This window comes from Anguilla anguilla, chromosome 3, assembly GCF_013347855.1.
Source record: "Anguilla anguilla isolate fAngAng1 chromosome 3, fAngAng1.pri, whole genome shotgun sequence".
Classification (NCBI taxonomy): Eukaryota; Metazoa; Chordata; class Actinopteri; order Anguilliformes; family Anguillidae; genus Anguilla; species Anguilla anguilla.
Window position 1 is genome coordinate 63,993,186 of NC_049203.1, and position 17,046 is coordinate 64,010,231.

A 17,046-nucleotide genomic window follows, 5' to 3' on the forward strand; every position below is an offset into this window, starting at 1 on the left:
TTTACATTTCTGAAAATTGAATCTTTAGTGCAGCAGAAAAATATACCTTCTACTTGTCAGTGAAAAACTTCACTTCGAATAACTGAATATTTTATATTCCGAATAGAGCATCTATACAAGCTCCTCAAACATTCAAATATTTTTTGCTTTCCCTTCGCCGTTCCATAATACCGACAAAACAATACGGTGTAATAATGTGTTTTGGGGATTACAAATACATTAAACATTGTTTAGTAATCATGGTGCGGTATTTGTCATAAATCTCACGTGCTCATTTGCACCCAATTAAGGTGATCTAAGTGCTTATTTTTCACCTTACGCAGACTGTTGTTGCTGTTCTGTTCAATACAGGAGGAAAAATATTAGAGTAGGAATTTCAGCTGAAGCTATGACAACTACATAATATAAAACACGTTGTTGAACATTAGCATTCATACCTGGTGCTCCAGATGTAACTGCGCAAGAGCTCTCCTCGGTTCATTTTGGGCGAGAATTTTTTTAAAAAACGGAAGAAAAATAATTAATGCAAAACAATTTTTCAGCAGAACTCGCACGAGTTGAAAGGGAATTAAAAAACCGCGGAGACGAAGTTGGGAGAGTGCGAACGAAACGCCGCTTCGGAGAGAGCAATTAAAATATCAGCTTCAATCAGCCCCTGGATTCGTCTCCGACGGGCCTGACCTTGCTTTCAGACGGCGAAAAAAAAACACGGCGGTGGAATTTTCCGGCCCAGCTGGCAACCAAGCCCGTCTGCAAGAGCTGAATACATTGGTGGTCCCCAAGGACCCTCCGCACAACATGCTTCTGTCGCGCATTTATGAGAATGAATCTTTTTTTTTTTTTTTTTTTTTTTTTTTTTAAAGAAGGAGGGCAGGAGACAGACGTTTGACAACACGCTGAGGACAGGCGCATCAAGGGAATAGACTTTCGGGGAAGGGGGGGGGGGGGGGGGGGGGTTGTGTTTTTTGTTTTTTAAATACAGAACACACCTAATCAAAAATAAGGCATCTTCAACACACTTGTCACATCTATAATATAAATTAGGCTGTGTCAAATTCCAACAAAAAAAAAACAAAGATGAAAAACAAAAGCCAACAGCAGATGTGCAAAAAATACTGAAAAAAACTACTACAAACCCAAAGGGGGTCTGTTCTCTAATCGTAAAGCAAACAAAAAAGCCAAGGTGATTTTACAGTACAAGACTGCATTTTAAGCAAAATAACTATGCTCTTTCACAATCTGACACAAACATCCATCAGTTTCACACAGCCCTCCGAAGTGTATCTGAGCAACATAATTTCAAAGTTCTCACAAAGCAACAATCAATTTAACTGCTCTGGCAACTCTTCCCTCGACCAAAGCAAGAATTTTAAGAGAAAACCTGCATATGTTGATGCCAAGGGATGCAGCGGCAGAACGATTCCCTAAATCGGTCCTGAGTTGTCGCCTGATAAACAACGTTATGGACTGAACATTAACTCATAACCTGGTGACATAAAAACGTGGCATCGTCAGCTTCGAGAGAAGCCAGGACATCGTGCCAACATTTCAATGATGTAAAAGCGCAAGCCGCAGTTGGAATTAGATAATGGGTAGCATTTTTCAAGATTTCATTTAGCCTTGGACTAGGCCCTGAATTTAATTCCATACAGCATTGTAGGTTGAACAATAGTGAGACTAAGCATCTACTTAAGTGTTATAGCATAACACTAGGTATGATAATCTTCATCAACATAAAAAGGATTCTGTGGTTCGCACTGAGATTACATTATTCCTTTGTTTAGACAGGTGGTTCAAACTCATCCCATTTCAGGTGCAGACTGGTTGCTAATGAAAAGGTAAATGAAACAAAATTAGGACACCCTCTGCTATTGTACGTGGTACAGTACAGTGGCAGAAAAAATGATGCGGATTAGACTTTTATATCAATTTTTATTAAGTCAGCCATTGTGATAATTTATTATGGTTCCCTTAATGTGGAGCAGCAGCATAAACACTCAATTATTCCACAAATTGCACCAGTTTGCATTCAGCCTACGTTCAGGTCTGATTACTGCAGCCGTCAAATCCCTCATTACAAAGCAGAACATACTTTCAATTGTGCAGTTACACATTATGAAAGAATAAAGGCAGACATTACATGCCCGCTCTCCCCTTTTACAGTAGAAAAATAGGTCTGTATAAAAATGAGTTTCATTCGCAGAGGCATTGCAATGATACCAATGTTTTCTTTTTTTTTTCCTTTTATAAACACACTGCAAAGAATACTGCTTCAGAACATCCCCTTGACCTTTGACCCTGAGTTAAAGTAGAGCAGGTGCTGCCTCAGAGTGCTGGTCCAGTGGAGGTGGCCGTCCAGCTTGGCCAGGAGGCGGCCGTGCTCGCCGCCGCCGCCGCCGTCGTAAACGTTGCGGTCCTGCCCGGGGTCGTCCTGCAGGAGGTACAGCTCCCCGGCGTGGACGTCCGTCATGTTGGCGCGGAAGCTGGCGGGGTCGAAGGTCACCCACAGGGTGTAGCGGTAGTCGCAGGAGCGGATGGAGTAGCCCATGACGCGGATGTCGGCCAGGAGGGGCAGGTCCGAGTCCTGGCGGGGGGCGTCCGAGGGGCGGGGGTACTGGCTGTAGGCGATGTCCTCCGAGTTCGGGCGGCGCCCCGCGGCGAGGAAGCTCCTGGCCAGGCTGGAGCCTTCGCTGCAGAGCCGCACCCCGAAAGAGGAGGGGGGGCAGGGCGGGGGCGGCTTCAGCCCCGCCAGCTCCGACACCGTGGGGAACAGGTCCACCAGCTCCACCACGTCCCTCACCGCCCTCCCTGCGGAGGAATCCCAGAATGCAGTGCACTTCCCGTTCGAGGTGTGCGAATCTCTCCTTACGCACAGCACGGCGATGATTATTTCGGTTTACTCATCGCCCTAGAACATGGCTGCCCAGCCCTGTTCCTTGAGACCGACTCGTCCTGTAGGTTTTCATTCCAAACCTAATTTGGCACACCTGACTCTGCCAACTACCAGCTCAACATCTATATGATTTTGAATGAGGTGCGCTTTGTTACAGTTGGAGTTAAAAACCTAAAGCACAATTGATCTCCAGGAACAGGGTTGGGCAGCCCTGCCCTAGAATAGATTTCAGCTCTATGCCCTCAAAATAAAGATTTAACTACTGAACTATTTGTTTCTTCGAAAATGTAAATGTACTTAAAATGTATTTTGGTACAGAAAACGAAACACAAAAAAGTCAGTACCACAGAAAACACCCTCTTTTTCATGAGTGGCAAGGTATATAATTAAAGGACACCAAACATATTTCAAAATAGAGATGACCAGCCTTTCATTACCCCAAACAACTCCTGTAATCCACTGGCATCAAGCCCCCAAAATAAGGCTATGCTAACATTTTTCCCAGGGAACACATGTGAATCCAAGCTGAAAATTTTAGGAGCACACTAATGCATCCCAGTCAGTAGATGTGCTCCTAAATTATTTTTTTCCAGATAGCACACATCAATTTTCAGAAGCAAAAGCTCCAAAAATGCAAGCGCTGTAGGGCCCTGAAAAATAAGCACTTCAGTGTCCCTGGAATTAATTGCTAACCATTTGAATGAATAACATTAGCTTAGCTTAGCTTAGCTTACAAGGAGACAGGTAATGGAGAACTGGCTTTGGGCCCTGTGCTTACCCAGAGTGAACTGCTGGTCGGAATGGCGGAAGACGTCTATGTAAGGGAAGGACCTTTCCCCCAGTTTGTGTGGCGCTGATGTCAGTCCAGGTACATGGACAATGAGAGGCACGCGTGTGGCCACATCAAAGTTGCTGTACTTGGCCCATTCTCCGTGCTCTCCCAGTGACCAGCCTGCACGACGCAAAGGAGAAGAACAGGTCGAGCACGCAGGCAAGACAGCACCCCAATCACATCTAACAGGCTTTTCCACTCTAAAGCAAAATTTGCAAGATGCACCGTGTGCACTCATAAAATCATGAATTTGAAAATCTGAAGATACTTTAACTCCTAGATTATTAATCTTGGAATTTTTTGGAGAAAATGAGATTTGCAAGTTAGCAAAGTTGTAAAAGTTTCATGCAGATCATGAAAACATTTAACACCATAAAAGTAATTGCGTGGGTCAGTAAAGTTCCATTCCTGATAGAAACTGCGATTACATTTCACCATCTGGCAAAGGAGCTGTTAAAAAATAAAAATAAAAACAGACTTTCTAAGCAATTACACCAACTAACTGGAATACAAGCAACGATGAGATCAGACTGAATGCAAAATGCGACAGAGAAAACAACATATGGCAAGAGCAGCTACACTTGCTTGGGAAAAATGAGAAAAGTATAGAAAAATGTAAATAAAAAGGTAAATAAAAAGGCTGAACATGCCCAGATTACTGCAATTAAAGAACAACTGGTCAGCAAATGTGTTCTGTAAATCCATGAGTATATCTTGAGCATTTTGGCTTCTGTATTAGTCGATAATATGCCCTGAGAAAATACAGATATACTTTTTTAAAAAAACAAAGCCGACTTCACCAAATCCCAGAGATTTTGGACAAGCTGCTCCAATCTCACGCCAATCACAACATTTCTTTAAAAAGCCAACCTTGATATGAAAGAGTCCTTCGCTTTAATCAGTATGAGACCGGTCAAGGCCCAGCTAAAGTCAACAAAAGCCACAGAAGACTTGGATGCTTGTTAAATGCATAACATTTTTCTTTTAAAGTATATTGAGAATATCTACAAATAAATAAACTTTTTAAAAAGCAATTATACAAATTGCATTCTTTAAAAAAAAAAAATCATTAAAGGTTAAGGTCTAACATCAGGCCTTCAACACATTTTGTTTAGAGGACAAGAGCAAATGAAAAAATTTGGTGTTGTTACATCTCCACCTTGTGGTGGAAAACGTAAATGCACGTGTGCGCAAAAAAAAAAAAAAAAAAAAACCGCAGGTGAGAATGATGAACGAGCGCATTCAAATGTCGACCACAGGTGGTCTTGTACTGTACAGTATGCGTCGTTCCACACGCAGGGAAGCGCGCGATCAAAATCGGAAAAGGAAGAAAGCCCGCGGGGGGAGGAGCCATCTCACCGTGGTCAGAGGTGAACACCACCATGGTGTCATTGGCCAAGCCCAGGTCATCCAGCGCGCTCAGGAGCCGACCCACCTGAGCGTCCACATAGGTCACAGCCGCGAAATAGTGCTGACGGATCCGCCGCTGACAGACAAACCAACCAATCAATCAATCAGTCAAATTTTATTTATGTAGAGTATTTCACAGCAATTGTCACAATACGCTTCACAGACAACCCTGGCCTAGACCCCCACGTGAGCAAGCCTAAAACGCACCCACTGAAGCCAGAACACTTACTACCGAATATTACTATCTGAAGTAATGCGTGTTTGTATTTACAATGAAACGCATTTCACAGAAATCTGTTTTGTCTCGCAATTTCCTGTTCAGAACCTGGGCTTGGAACCCTCTAGTTGTACAAAACATCACCGAATAACTTTTTTATGCAATAAAACCACACTGCAGACAGACAGTCACCTGGAACTCCTTGGGGACCGGTCCGTAGGGAAAGCTGACGTTCAGGGACTGCACGTCTTCCCTCTTCCGGATGTCTGTCCAGGGGTTGTAGGCCACGGGGGGCAGGCCGCCCGGGATGTCTGGGTCCGGAGCTAGCGTCACGTTCTCCAAGGGGTACAGCTCCAGGAATTCCTGCAAGAGAAGATATCATTACGGGGCTGGCAGCACTGGGATTCCTCCAGTTCCCCTCAGCCCTCGTCCCTGCCATTACAAAGCACAGAGAGAATGGCCTGGATTCAATCACCATTTGTCCACAGGTTTGACAAAAACAAACAAGTAAAAGTAAGTAAATTAAAGTAATACAGCATTAAGCTTGGCTTTGGTCAAAGACATTGAGAAGACCTCTCTCTAATCTTACAGCAAATGACTAGTATTCTTACATGGTGTTTTTCTTCATTTTGCTCTATCATACAGCTGCTTTTTTGTGTGTTGAACTGAGATGGCACCATATTGTTAAAATAAAAGTCTGTAAAATAGCGAAGCTATGAAATTATAAACAGTTACCAGTATTTCACCATAAAATTTGAACAGTGAGTCCATCTCTCTCTCTCGCTCTCTGTCTCTGTCTGTCTGTGTTGTTTTGTTGGTTGGTTGAAAAAAGTCCCAATAAAGGTGGTTTTAAAATAAAAAAATCTCTCACACTCTCTCTCTCACCCATTCACTCACTCACTCTCACTCAATCACACTCATCCTCTCACTCAACTCTCGCACACTCGCTCTCTCTGGAGCGTGAAGTTCATCAGCGTTAGCTGGGACCTAATCGCGTGACGATGGCCTGGAACGGCCCACCACCGGGGAGGGGGACCGTACAGGTACCTGCGGGATCCTAAAGGGAATGTGAGGCTTGTAGTACCCCACAGCCAGAAAGAAGGGGCTGTCTGTCTCTTTGGCAGATTTAAGCAGCCTCACTGCTTCCTCCGTGTTCTCCATGTCTGGTAAGGTCTTCATAGGCATTTCCGTCACATTAACAGGGCACAGCAGGTTTACATGCAGCTTGCCGTCATCGCCCTTGCAGACCTGCTCAAACACACACAAAAAGGCCGGTAAAAACAACACACTGCTGTCTAATAAAACTATATTTACTGCTAATACTTACTGTTACTTACTGTTAGCAACTATGACTGCATTCCTAAAAGATCTGAGCTAAACCTTTTTTTGTTTTTAAATGAGGACAAAAGATTCAAGCATGGTAACACTGTCTCCATATCACTAGACTAGCATTAGCTTTTTCAAGCATAGATTTTAAAATGTGACAGTGGGTCTGACAAAGAAAATGCAATCAAATGTACTCAATTTAACCTAGGCCTATATCACTTTCACCTCTAACTCATATTTATCTGTATTAGAGACCTGGATCTCACTGGATTGTGACCAAGAGCTAAAAAAAAGACCCATAGACCCAGAGGGCACCAGCACTGTCCGTTTAACTGTTAGCCACAGCACACCTGATTGCAGAATAACCAGCTGCAACAGGTTTACATCCTTTTCTGATCCAGGGACCCCGACTCAGGCACAAAGGTGACCAGGGGACCCTCATCATAATTTGGAAACAGGGTTCCATTTTATATATTTATATATATATTTTTTTTTTTTTAATTAAATTTATGAGCCATATTTAGCAAAAAGTGTTTATATTAAATCGATAATTCAGAAATGGTTTCTAATATTCAACTACACAATTATTTTAAAGTTGAAAATTTGTTGATAGAAATGGTTAATGGTTATCATTGCATTTGAATTCTGGTCAGGGACTATCTACAGTACCTTCGAAGACCCCCAGGGGCCCGTGGACAGGCTGTGGAAAACCCAGGATTTAGAAGACAGAGTTCTAATTATACAGGCTATATTCAGCCTTTTTAGGTGTTTTTGGGCCAGCGGCGAGCATTGCACTTACGTGTGTGTGATAAATACTGTGCCATGGCTTCCAAAGCACTGCAATTCAACCTTGACAAAATTGTGTCTACCAAACAAATAAGCAGGTACTGAAAATAGGAACTTTTCCCCAATTTTCCTATGAAAGACAGCGGTAGGGAGGACACACACTGACCTTCCTCTTTTCATAGGCGAAAGAGGGAGGATGATACGGAGGCACAGACCAACTGTACGGGTAATCATCCGAGTGATTGGAAGCGATACCTTCAGAGCCAGGACATAAAACACGCATTAGTTAGACGCATTAGTCGGACACACTCCAGACAGGAAACACAGCCGCAAGGGGAGACAGGAGCTCACACAAATACAAAGGGGAAAAAAACCAAATAAACACATAAATTAAAAATTAATACAGACTGAACTGGTGCCATACAATTTAGTTGAGAAGGGGCGACATAAATAAATAAATAGACAAATAAATATAGCTGGTTTAAGAATATTTTTATAAGAATATGGATTGAAATATGTCTTGCTTTTAAATAACTACATTTGGAAATGAAAATACTGAAGATCTAAAATGGGTTTACCTGGGTGAAAGACTTTCCCAACAGACATTGTGGTATAGCCTCGGGATTTGAAGTACTGAGGGAGTGTGGTGTAGTTTCCGGCATGGACTCTCCAGTAGGAATTAAAGTCATATAGTCTGGTTGTGTCTGGTCTGCGACTAGTTAAAAATGAGGTTCTACTGGGTCCGCACACGGCTTGCTTGAAAAAAAGAAGCATATACATATAGGCCAAATCAAATACAATACAAAAAGTAGATATTTAATATATTTTTTATCTTTTCCATTTTATATTCGATATTAACTCAAATATTCAGTTCATCTTTTATTGTTTGTTTGTTGGACATACCTGAGCGAACGCATTGTGAAAGACATTGCTTTTGGAAGCAAGCTGGTCAATATTCGGCGATTTGACCATAGGATCACCATAGCATCCAATTGTTGGTCGCAGATCATCTGATATTATTAAAAGGACATTCAGCCTGCCTGAAAAGTGCACAAACTATGTGAAATTATGAACCGCAAATTTACATTAAACGTTACACCAAAGAACGTGAGCGATAGCGATGTACGTGGACTGTTCTTAACTTAACTTTGGTTCAAGAACTAGGCTACAATTGAAAGAAGTGAGTTGCCAACTGTAGCAAAACACCGTAGGCTACGTGAATTAGCTGTATCATAGAGACTAGAAATGAGAGTATCACTTTGCTCTCAAGCTACTGTAAATAGCTAGCTTTCTTGTGCATTTTAATGCTAACCACCTGCTGTTGCCAAGGAATTCTTTATCTTTACACAATCAATGTAATAATCTAGCTGGTTTCCGATTTACTTTTGTTTTGTGCAATTTACCTGTTGACAAAATCGCCGGTGAGAAATATGTCACAATTAAAACGCTAACATTAAACCATGTCCGGACGATCGAAGGCATCACGAAGCAACACAGTTGCTCTCAATCCTCGGAGCCACATGCAATAAAAGCAGGCGAATGGTTTCCTCTTTTGGGCGAATTTCAAAGCATTGTCGACGCCAAAAACCGTTGGAATCAAGAATCAAGCAAGTTTGCTTGCAAAGAAGCGATTGGCAGCTTCGACGGCTTTCCAGGCTTCAGTTTTTAGAGAAGTGTATTTACTTCCTGTTTCAAAGCACCGCCTCCAATGTCTGCAGTGATTGGTGGTTAAAAAAGCACTCCCCTGGGTAAAATTTCGCTTTTCCTATTTATTTGTCTCAAAGTAATTGTAATATATCTAATAGCTGCGTCAGAACTTCGGGATTATTACAATGCGAATTTTTATTATATTTAGTTGGACATTGTCATGATGTCCTCAAAGTAATATAACGTAGATTCACTTGTTGGGATGGCAGGTATGCCATCCCGCCAAGTTACGCCTTGGCGGGGGCATGCCCCATACCTATATTTTTACTTACATGAATGTGAATAGCCTTTTAATCTACACGTTTTACTGCTTTTTTTTTTTTTTTTTTTAACTTTGAGGATGTAATTTAACTGAAACACTTCGCAGTCTAAGTATCTTAGGTTAAACATCTTATTGCATTGGATGTTTTACTTAAATAATGTTGTCTTTACATACGTTGACAGTATTATGACAATTGTACTTCTTTTTGACTATAAACTACATATTAATAGGCTACATGTTCAAATAATACAATTGTATAAGTGTATACCCATCTTAACACTGGCGAATCACTTCATTGGTAGGCGGTCCTTTCCGTTTTCATCACTGTAATAGGAACGCCTCCACAGGTAGATATGTGAATGACCAGCGGACCCAGAGCTGGAGAGTTCGCGGAAATTTCAGCCAGAAGGCAGAACATTACGAAGGTAGCACAGAATGGGTGAGTACTATTCACTGTCGAATACTGATGCGCGTAGTTCCAAACTCAATTAAACGATTTGTTTACAAACATTTTTTTGCAAATCATTTAAATCTATGAGACATCAGTTGCTTAATTAAAATCAGTTCTGTTTTCTCGGTAAGATTAGTATTTTTATCATTTGTCATCTAACCTGTGATAACTTTATTACCTCCTCCACAGAAAGCTGCTTTGTCATTTATATTCAGATTTTAGTTGGTCACGAGTTGAGGATATCTTTGTTTCTTTCACTTCTGTTTTACAAAGCAGGAAATGTCCTCAATTGCGCGTTTTTTCTGTGATATTCTCCATTTCAGACGGCATTTATGGCGATATTACGAAGGTCGAAACAACTGGCGCGTCACAAAAAACCGCTAAACAGGACAGCCTGAGTGTGCAGGGTCTGTAGCAATATTTAATAACTTGTTCCTTTATGAACAACACACTTTTCAGTAATGTAATGTGAAACAACAATGGGTGCTTGACCTTGTTAACTTCTTTGCATTTCCATCCTGATTTAGCCACTATACTGCTGTTTCACTTTTATGATTCATTTTAGTCTGGATTTTTTTTTCTTTTCCTTTGTTTAACATGTACTGACGTGTATTTAGAAGATAATCCCCCTAAATTATTTAATAATTCCTTTCTTATAAAAGGAGTGGAGGCATCCCACAAGTTGGCACAGAGTGATCTGACCAGGATGAACAAGTATAAAGATGTCATCACAAAAGTGGCAAAGGCTCACAAAATAGAACCTGCCGTGATCGCGGGTATTATTTCCCGTGAGTCCAGGGCCGGGGCCCCCGGAGTTCTTACAAACGGCTGGGGTGACCATGGCAACGGGTTTGGACTCATGCAGGTGGGCAGGAGTAGAGGTCGATTTATATCAGCGCATTACTGTGCTGTTTACTGATTAAATTGAACCCAATTAAGAATGCAGGATGTTGTGTGTCGAAAAGCAATGCGTTCAGCACTGCAGTGCAAGTTTCAAGACCGTTTTCTTCCGTGTTTTTCTTCTACATTATCATAAGATTATTAATTTTTTAAAAAAGGTTAATAATTAGTAGATATTTATTATGAACAAAATAAGATGAATGTCTAGACATCAAAACAATATAACTAGTAAACCGTATTCTGGCACGTTTGTGTCTGGTGTATTTGTCTGCTTTTGAGACTAAGCTGGATACTGTAGAGGAGTAGGTGTATTGGGCAAGCTGACAAGGCCAAGAGAGCCGGCCTGTTTTGTTGTAAAGTACTTTAGCCAACAAGTAAGGACCCCGAATGTAAACTATGTAACTATGCCAATGAGTCTTTTCCTCACCAAGGGACCCATGTATCAGATATATAGATGTATACCACTGGTAAAGGCCACATCCGTGAGTTTCATTTTAAGTTGTAAAATTTGTTATTGGAACAGTTCTGCAGTGTTTGTATCGATGGTGTGTTGCTTTTTTTAAGAATGAAAAACTTTAATATTTTCTAGGTTGACAAGCGGTACCACAGTCCAAAGGGGGAGTGGAATAGCGAGCAGCACATCACTCAAGGCACTGTGATTTTGATTGATTTCATCAAGAAGATTCAGAAAAAATTCCCACCCTGGTCCAAGGAGCAACAATTAAAAGGTGTTTTACCTCTTTTTCTAAATCCTGTTTCTAACTGTATATGTATCGCATGTATTGTATATGTATTGCGTTGTATCCTACAGGTAATTCCTTGTTTGCTTACCTGACACCTTTCTCCAAGGTATCATAAATTATTTCTAAGTATAATTTCAACTGCATTGCTCAAAGTTTCAACTGCTATGCCCTACCCTGGATTCAAGCCTGCAGTCATCGTTGCATGCCCTAATCCACATTCCACACTGTTGCCCAATAGACTATGTGTAACTGCAACATGTGGGTATAAACTGAATACCACTGAAATTCAAATCTAAGCCCAGATGTATGTGTATTTCAGGTGGAATATCAGCCTACAATGCTGGAGTTGGGAATGTCCGGACTTATGAGCGAATGGACATCGGCACCACCGGGGATGACTACGGCAGTGACGTTGTGGCCAGAGCCCAGTGGTTCAACAAGAATGGTTTTTAAAGGAGGGGAAAATAAATAAAATAATGAAAACGAATGAGGTGAAATTTTGTAAATCAATAGACACTTAATAAATAAATTATAGATTCCATACTTGTTTATTTTTTAATCTCATTAAAATATATATATATAGGGAGTGAAGTAAATGAAAACCTTGTAAATATGATCTTATGAAATTCTAAATCAATGGTACTTGATAAATGTTGCTATACTATTTTGATATGATTGGAAATTTGAAACAAGTGCCACTATATTGTAAGAAGACTACCAGATAGTCCAAAATAGCAAGCATTTTACAAGGTCAATCCATGAGGTGAGGAAATGCTATTGTCCAGTTACCCTAACATAGAATTAAGTAGTTAGTGTCTGAGTATAGATAAGGACTGAAAAAAGTGTGAAATTGTATTCGTTTAAATGGGGGAGCTAAGTATAAAAAGTGCTGTAATTTGTACATGTTGAAACCAAAATGTATAAAAATACCCAGTAATAAATGCTGAGAATTTGCACTTAAACCATGTGTGAATTTTTTTAATTACTAGTTTAAATTATGTTAGGCCACCTTTTTTTACTTTAGGTAAATAATTTTTTAATTTATGTGCATTTATACAATAACAGAGTACAAAAAAGTACAAAAATGTTCTTCAATTTCTATCTACACAAACACAAAAAGATAAATTTTATTTAATCTCAGACATGACTTTCCTCAAAATAGCCTCCTTTGGCTTTAATTACAATTAAACAAATTAGTGGACACCATTTGAGAAGGGGGTGAGAGGGAGGTGGAAGGGAAGTTACATTTACAGAAATATTATTTACCTTATTTTTATTTTATGTTTTTTTAACTACAGGTAGCCTAATACCATTGGCCAGTAGTGCGAGTAAAAAAAGTCAGTACATGCTCAGAATGGTCCAGCTGATGGGCAGTAATGTTAAGAGGAGATGACCAGGCAGATCAAGATGCAGAAGTCAAATATGTTGATATATTACATTACATTATATGCCTTAAAGGATATAATTATATAAGTTTGCACCCATCTTTCACACTACTAAGTAACACTGTGGGGGGAAAAAAACTTGCCCATCCCCTTTATTAGTAGGAGGCAGGTTACTGGTTGGATGCACTTGCAGCATTCGTTGTCATAATTCGAACACCTGCAGGTATGTAAGAGTATAAAGCAGTGGATCCAGAGCTGAAGTCTGAGGAAGTTACAGTTGGACAACAGAAAATTACTAAAAGTAGAACAGAATGGGTGAGTCCTTTTAACTTTTAACCATCCAAGAAATTATTAATACTGCTGCTCATAGTTACCTACAAATGTTTTGTTGCAAATCATTTAAATTACTGAGACATCAGCAATTCAGATCTGCCACTCCTGGTTTTATCTGAAAATATTTTGTATTTTCATCATCTAAACCTGGCCTGTGATAACATTCTATTACCTCCTCCACAGAAAGGTGCTTTTTCTTCGTCATCGTCTTTTCTCCGATATCTGCCATTTCAGCCTGCAGTTCTTATGTGGACGTTACAAAGACCGAATCAACAGGTGCATAAGAACACACTGCTAATCAGGACAGACTGACTGTGCAGGGAGTGTAGCAATATTCAATAAGTTCTTTTTTTTTTAATGAACGCACAGCCTTTTTCAGTAATATACTATGAAACTGCACGACAATGGGCAACCATGTTAATTTCACAAATGCACTTTCCTTTGCCGTAATTTAGCCACTATAATGCCATTTCGCTCTCATAATTCACCTTTGTCTGGATTTTGATTTTGGAGATTTACATGTACTGACATGTAACAGGAGATATTTCCCACAAACGCTTTTATTACTTTCTTTCCAAAGGGGTGGAGGCGTCCCACGAGCTGGCGGAGAAGCACCTGAACAGGACGAACAAGTACACAGATTTCATCATAAAAGTTGCGAGGAGTCGTCAGAAAGGCCCAGTTGTGATCTCCAGTTCCATTTCCCGTGAATCCAGAGCCGGGTCCCCACCGGTTCTGACAAACGGCTGGAGTCTTGGACTGAAGCAGGTGGGCAGTAGAGTACAGTAGAGGTCCATTTGTATCAAAGCATGTATTGTGCTGTTTGCAGATTAAGAGGAACCCAAGTAAGAATGCAGGATGTTGTGTTTTGAAAGCAATCCATTCAGCATTACAATGCAGTGCAAGTTTCAAAGCAGTCTAATAGCGTGTTTCTCTTGCATTACAATCAGACAGGTAAATATATATTTTTTTTTTTTAAATGGTCTGTATATTAATCTAATAGACCGAGCACTAGATACTGTAGAAGAGTACGTGTATTTGCCAAGCTGACAGGCCAAGAGAGCAAACCAGTTTTGTTGTAAAGTACTTTAGCCAGCAAGTAAGGGGCCAGAATATCAGAGAACTAATTTCCACCTATCAAATACATAGATGCATACCAATGGTGAAGGCCACATTCATGAGTTTCTTTTTCAGTTGTAAAACCTGTTATCAAATACATAGATACATACCAATGGTGAAGGCCACATTCATGAGTTTCTTTTTCAGTTGTAAAACCTGTTATTGGAATAGTTCTGACATGTTTGTATCAGTGGTGTGTTGCTTTTTTTTTTTTTTTTTTTTTTTTAAATAGAGAATTAAAAACCTTAATATTTCCTAGGCTGACGAGCAGTTCCACACACCAGAGGGACAGTGGAATAGCGAGCAGCACAACTGTCAAGGCACTGAACTTCTGGTTGAGTTCATCAAGAAGATCCAGAACAAATTCCCATCCAGGTCCAAGGAACAACAATCAAAAGGTGATTTACCTTTGTCTCAATCCTGTTTCATAATTTCAAGTTGATTGTATTGCTCAAGAAACAACTGCAATTGCACCACCCAGGAATCAAGCATTGAGGTCAGGGCTCTGTGCAGGCCAGTCATGTTCTTCCACACAAAACTCGGCAAACAATTTTTTTAAGGACCTTGCTTCATGCACAGGGCATCGCCATGCTGAAACAGCAATAGGCCTTCCTCAAACAAGTCTGCATACAATGAGCACTTCATCACATTTAAATAAATGCAAAAACTAGAGCTGGGTGATATAACTGATTGTTATTACGTTGATTGTGATTATTAAAACACATTCCATAATTAGCCTAGGGGTAATTTTATTTATTCATTATTATTTTTCTTAGACAAGATTTTTTAGACCAGCTAAATTTACTTAAGTTGATGGGAGATATGTCGATGAGTGTGTGGGGGTGTGTGTCATTTTGTACAGGTGCAGTGAGCAGTGATACCACAGACAGCAAAATAACGAAGCACAGGATCAGGTGGTTCAATCTGGCTTCTGACCGTGGGACTGGACATAGGGAACGCGACAGGTCTGTGTTGGAGTGTTCTACCTTTTTTTTTTGTTTTTTTTTGCTGCAAGGCAAATATTGTTATTTGGTTGCATATTTTTCAAGCTATCAACACAAAACCAATGCCAAGATATTCATCTTAGTTCTCAGAAGAGAGCTTGCCTACATAGAGCTTGCTGGGATACATAGCCAGGAGTATTGAGTATAAATCTAAGGAGATCATACTCACCCTATACAATACCCTTGTCAGACCACACTTAGAGTATTGTGTGCAGTTCTGGGGACCGTACTAAAAGAAAGATATAGAGGCGCTGGAAAAGGTCCAAAGACGGGCAACCAGATTGATTCCGGGTATATAAGATAAGTGTTATGAGGAAATGCTTGAGATGCTTGGACTTTTCATGCTTAGTAAAAGGAGACTTAGAGGAGATTTGATTGAGGCTTTTAAATTTATTAAAGGGATTAACAAAGTGAACTACAGGAAATTATTCAAGTTGAGTTTGGTAAGCAGAACAAGGGGGCATAAATGGACACTGGCAAATGGTATGTTATTTGTGTGTTTATACTGAAGTTTAAAACATGTGATAGCATTTTATCCAATAAGGGGTCGACTGGAACTGACAATAAGCGGAAGGCAACTGTTTTTGCAGAGGGCAACAGGTTTTGCAGTGACACCTGCAGGAATGTCACAGCATTTTCTCACATTTCATTTTGGTCTCCAGTAACTTTGTAGAGAGCTTTCACATTTATGTCCATGTCCATTCAACAGTGCCATAAATCCCTAGATTCATAGCTTTGCAGATGTAGTGGTGAAAAAGGTTTCAGATTCTCAAACTTTCTTTCAGTTTCAAAACTTTTTATAAACTCATGAATTGTGACTTTGATTTAACAGCATAACTTGTGGCCCAACAGCAGCAATCGCAGTTGCCTTTTCCTCAGAAAATGCACATTGCTAATGTTTTACTGTCAGCAATATTTATGCATATTTTGGAGTGGTAGTCAGCTGGCCAATTTCTCACAAAGTGAATGACTTCAACTTAGAGTTAAAAGGTTTATACACATCGTATGTAAATTACCCAACTTACGTTGTTGTTCATGATCAACCTCAAATGAGATATGTGTATAAATGTTCTCTTTATTTCTTTCAGGTCACCTACAACTGCACCAGCTCCTGCAGTGCTGAAGAACTCTGACACAGGGTGAAATGCAATCAATAAAGTTTTTTATTTAAACCTTGTAAGACATGCATGGATTTAATTAAATTTTTTTTATTCTGATCTCACTTTTACTACAATGCAATGCAAGTTTCAAAACAGTTTAATAGTGTGTTTCTCTTGCATTACCGTCAGGCAGGTAAATATTTCTTTGAAAGGTTAATAATAAGATATTTATGATTAAGAAAACAAGACGAATGTATATACAATAAAATAAAACGACTGGAAAAATGCATTCTGGCATTTTGTGTCTGGTGTATTTATCTGGTATTGAGACTGGGCTGGATACTGTAGAGGATTAGGTGCATTTGTATTTGCCTGTTTTGTTGTAAAGTACTTTAGCCAGCAAGTAAGGACCCAGAATGTCAAAAAGAACTATGCCAAAGAGTCCTTTCCTTGTCAAGGGACTCATATATCAGATACATAGATACATCCCACTGGTGACAAGAAATTCTACACACCAGAGGGACAGTGGAATACCGAGCAGCACATCAGTCAAGGCACTAAAATTCTGACTGATTTCA

At 40.1% G+C, this 17,046-nt stretch overlaps 3 protein-coding genes and 1 long non-coding RNA gene across 4 annotated transcripts; 2 read left to right on the forward strand and 2 right to left on the reverse strand.

Annotated features, from left to right (window-relative positions):
* Positions 1-1,912: 1,912 nt before the first annotated feature.
* ids (iduronate 2-sulfatase) lies at positions 1,913-9,155 on the reverse strand. Its single transcript, XM_035410603.1, has 9 exons — positions 8,868-9,155; positions 8,368-8,504; positions 8,043-8,220; positions 7,631-7,719; positions 6,400-6,600; positions 5,545-5,715; positions 5,085-5,211; positions 3,672-3,845; positions 1,913-2,808 (listed from the first exon to the last, which is right to left on the reverse strand). The coding sequence occupies exons 1-9, from the start codon at positions 8,944-8,946 to the stop codon at positions 2,273-2,275; spliced, it is 1,692 nt and encodes a 563-aa protein (XP_035266494.1). The 5' UTR covers positions 8,947-9,155; the 3' UTR covers positions 1,913-2,272.
* Positions 9,156-9,747: 592 nt separating this feature from the next.
* Positions 9,748-12,489, forward strand: LOC118223705 (lysozyme g-like). The gene is made up of 5 exons (XM_035410604.1): positions 9,748-9,872; positions 10,208-10,291; positions 10,547-10,749; positions 11,374-11,512; positions 11,847-12,489. The coding sequence occupies exons 1-5, from the start codon at positions 9,869-9,871 to the stop codon at positions 11,978-11,980; spliced, it is 564 nt and encodes a 187-aa protein (XP_035266495.1). The 5' UTR covers positions 9,748-9,868; the 3' UTR covers positions 11,981-12,489.
* Positions 12,490-12,855: 366 nt separating this feature from the next.
* LOC118222767 (lysozyme g-like) lies at positions 12,856-16,757 on the forward strand. Its single transcript, XM_035408588.1, has 6 exons — positions 12,856-13,227; positions 13,429-13,521; positions 13,826-14,013; positions 14,624-14,762; positions 15,227-15,329; positions 16,457-16,757. The coding sequence occupies exons 1-6, from the start codon at positions 13,224-13,226 to the stop codon at positions 16,509-16,511; spliced, it is 582 nt and encodes a 193-aa protein (XP_035264479.1). The 5' UTR covers positions 12,856-13,223; the 3' UTR covers positions 16,512-16,757.
* LOC118222768 lies at positions 13,510-15,186 on the reverse strand. Its single transcript, XR_004764328.1, has 2 exons — positions 14,521-15,186; positions 13,510-14,448 (listed from the first exon to the last, which is right to left on the reverse strand). It is a non-coding gene; the product is annotated as an uncharacterized LOC118222768 (long non-coding RNA).
* Positions 16,758-17,046: the final 289 nt, after the last annotated feature.

Excerpts from the sequence above, each read along its gene's own strand:
- ids (XM_035410603.1), bottom strand. The coding sequence starts at position 8,946 with ATGCCTTCGATCGTCCGGACATGGTTTAATGTTAGCGTTTTAATTGTG. Across the intron at positions 8,221-8,367 it reads TTCACAATGCGTTCGCTCAG|CAAGCCGTGTGCGGACCCAG; the intron begins GTATGTCCAACA and ends CTTTTTTTCAAG. Across the intron at positions 7,720-8,042 it reads TGGGAAAGTCTTTCACCCAG|GTATCGCTTCCAATCACTCG; the intron begins GTAAACCCATTT and ends CTGGCTCTGAAG.
- LOC118223705 (XM_035410604.1), top strand. Across the intron at positions 10,292-10,546 it reads GGACAGCCTGAGTGTGCAGG|GAGTGGAGGCATCCCACAAG; the intron begins GTCTGTAGCAAT and ends TTCTTATAAAAG. Across the intron at positions 10,750-11,373 it reads ACGGGTTTGGACTCATGCAG|GTTGACAAGCGGTACCACAG; the intron begins GTGGGCAGGAGT and ends AATATTTTCTAG.
- LOC118222767 (XM_035408588.1), top strand. Across the intron at positions 14,763-15,226 it reads CAAGGAACAACAATCAAAAG|GTGCAGTGAGCAGTGATACC; the intron begins GTGATTTACCTT and ends CATTTTGTACAG. Across the intron at positions 15,330-16,456 it reads GGACATAGGGAACGCGACAG|GTCACCTACAACTGCACCAG; the intron begins GTCTGTGTTGGA and ends TATTTCTTTCAG.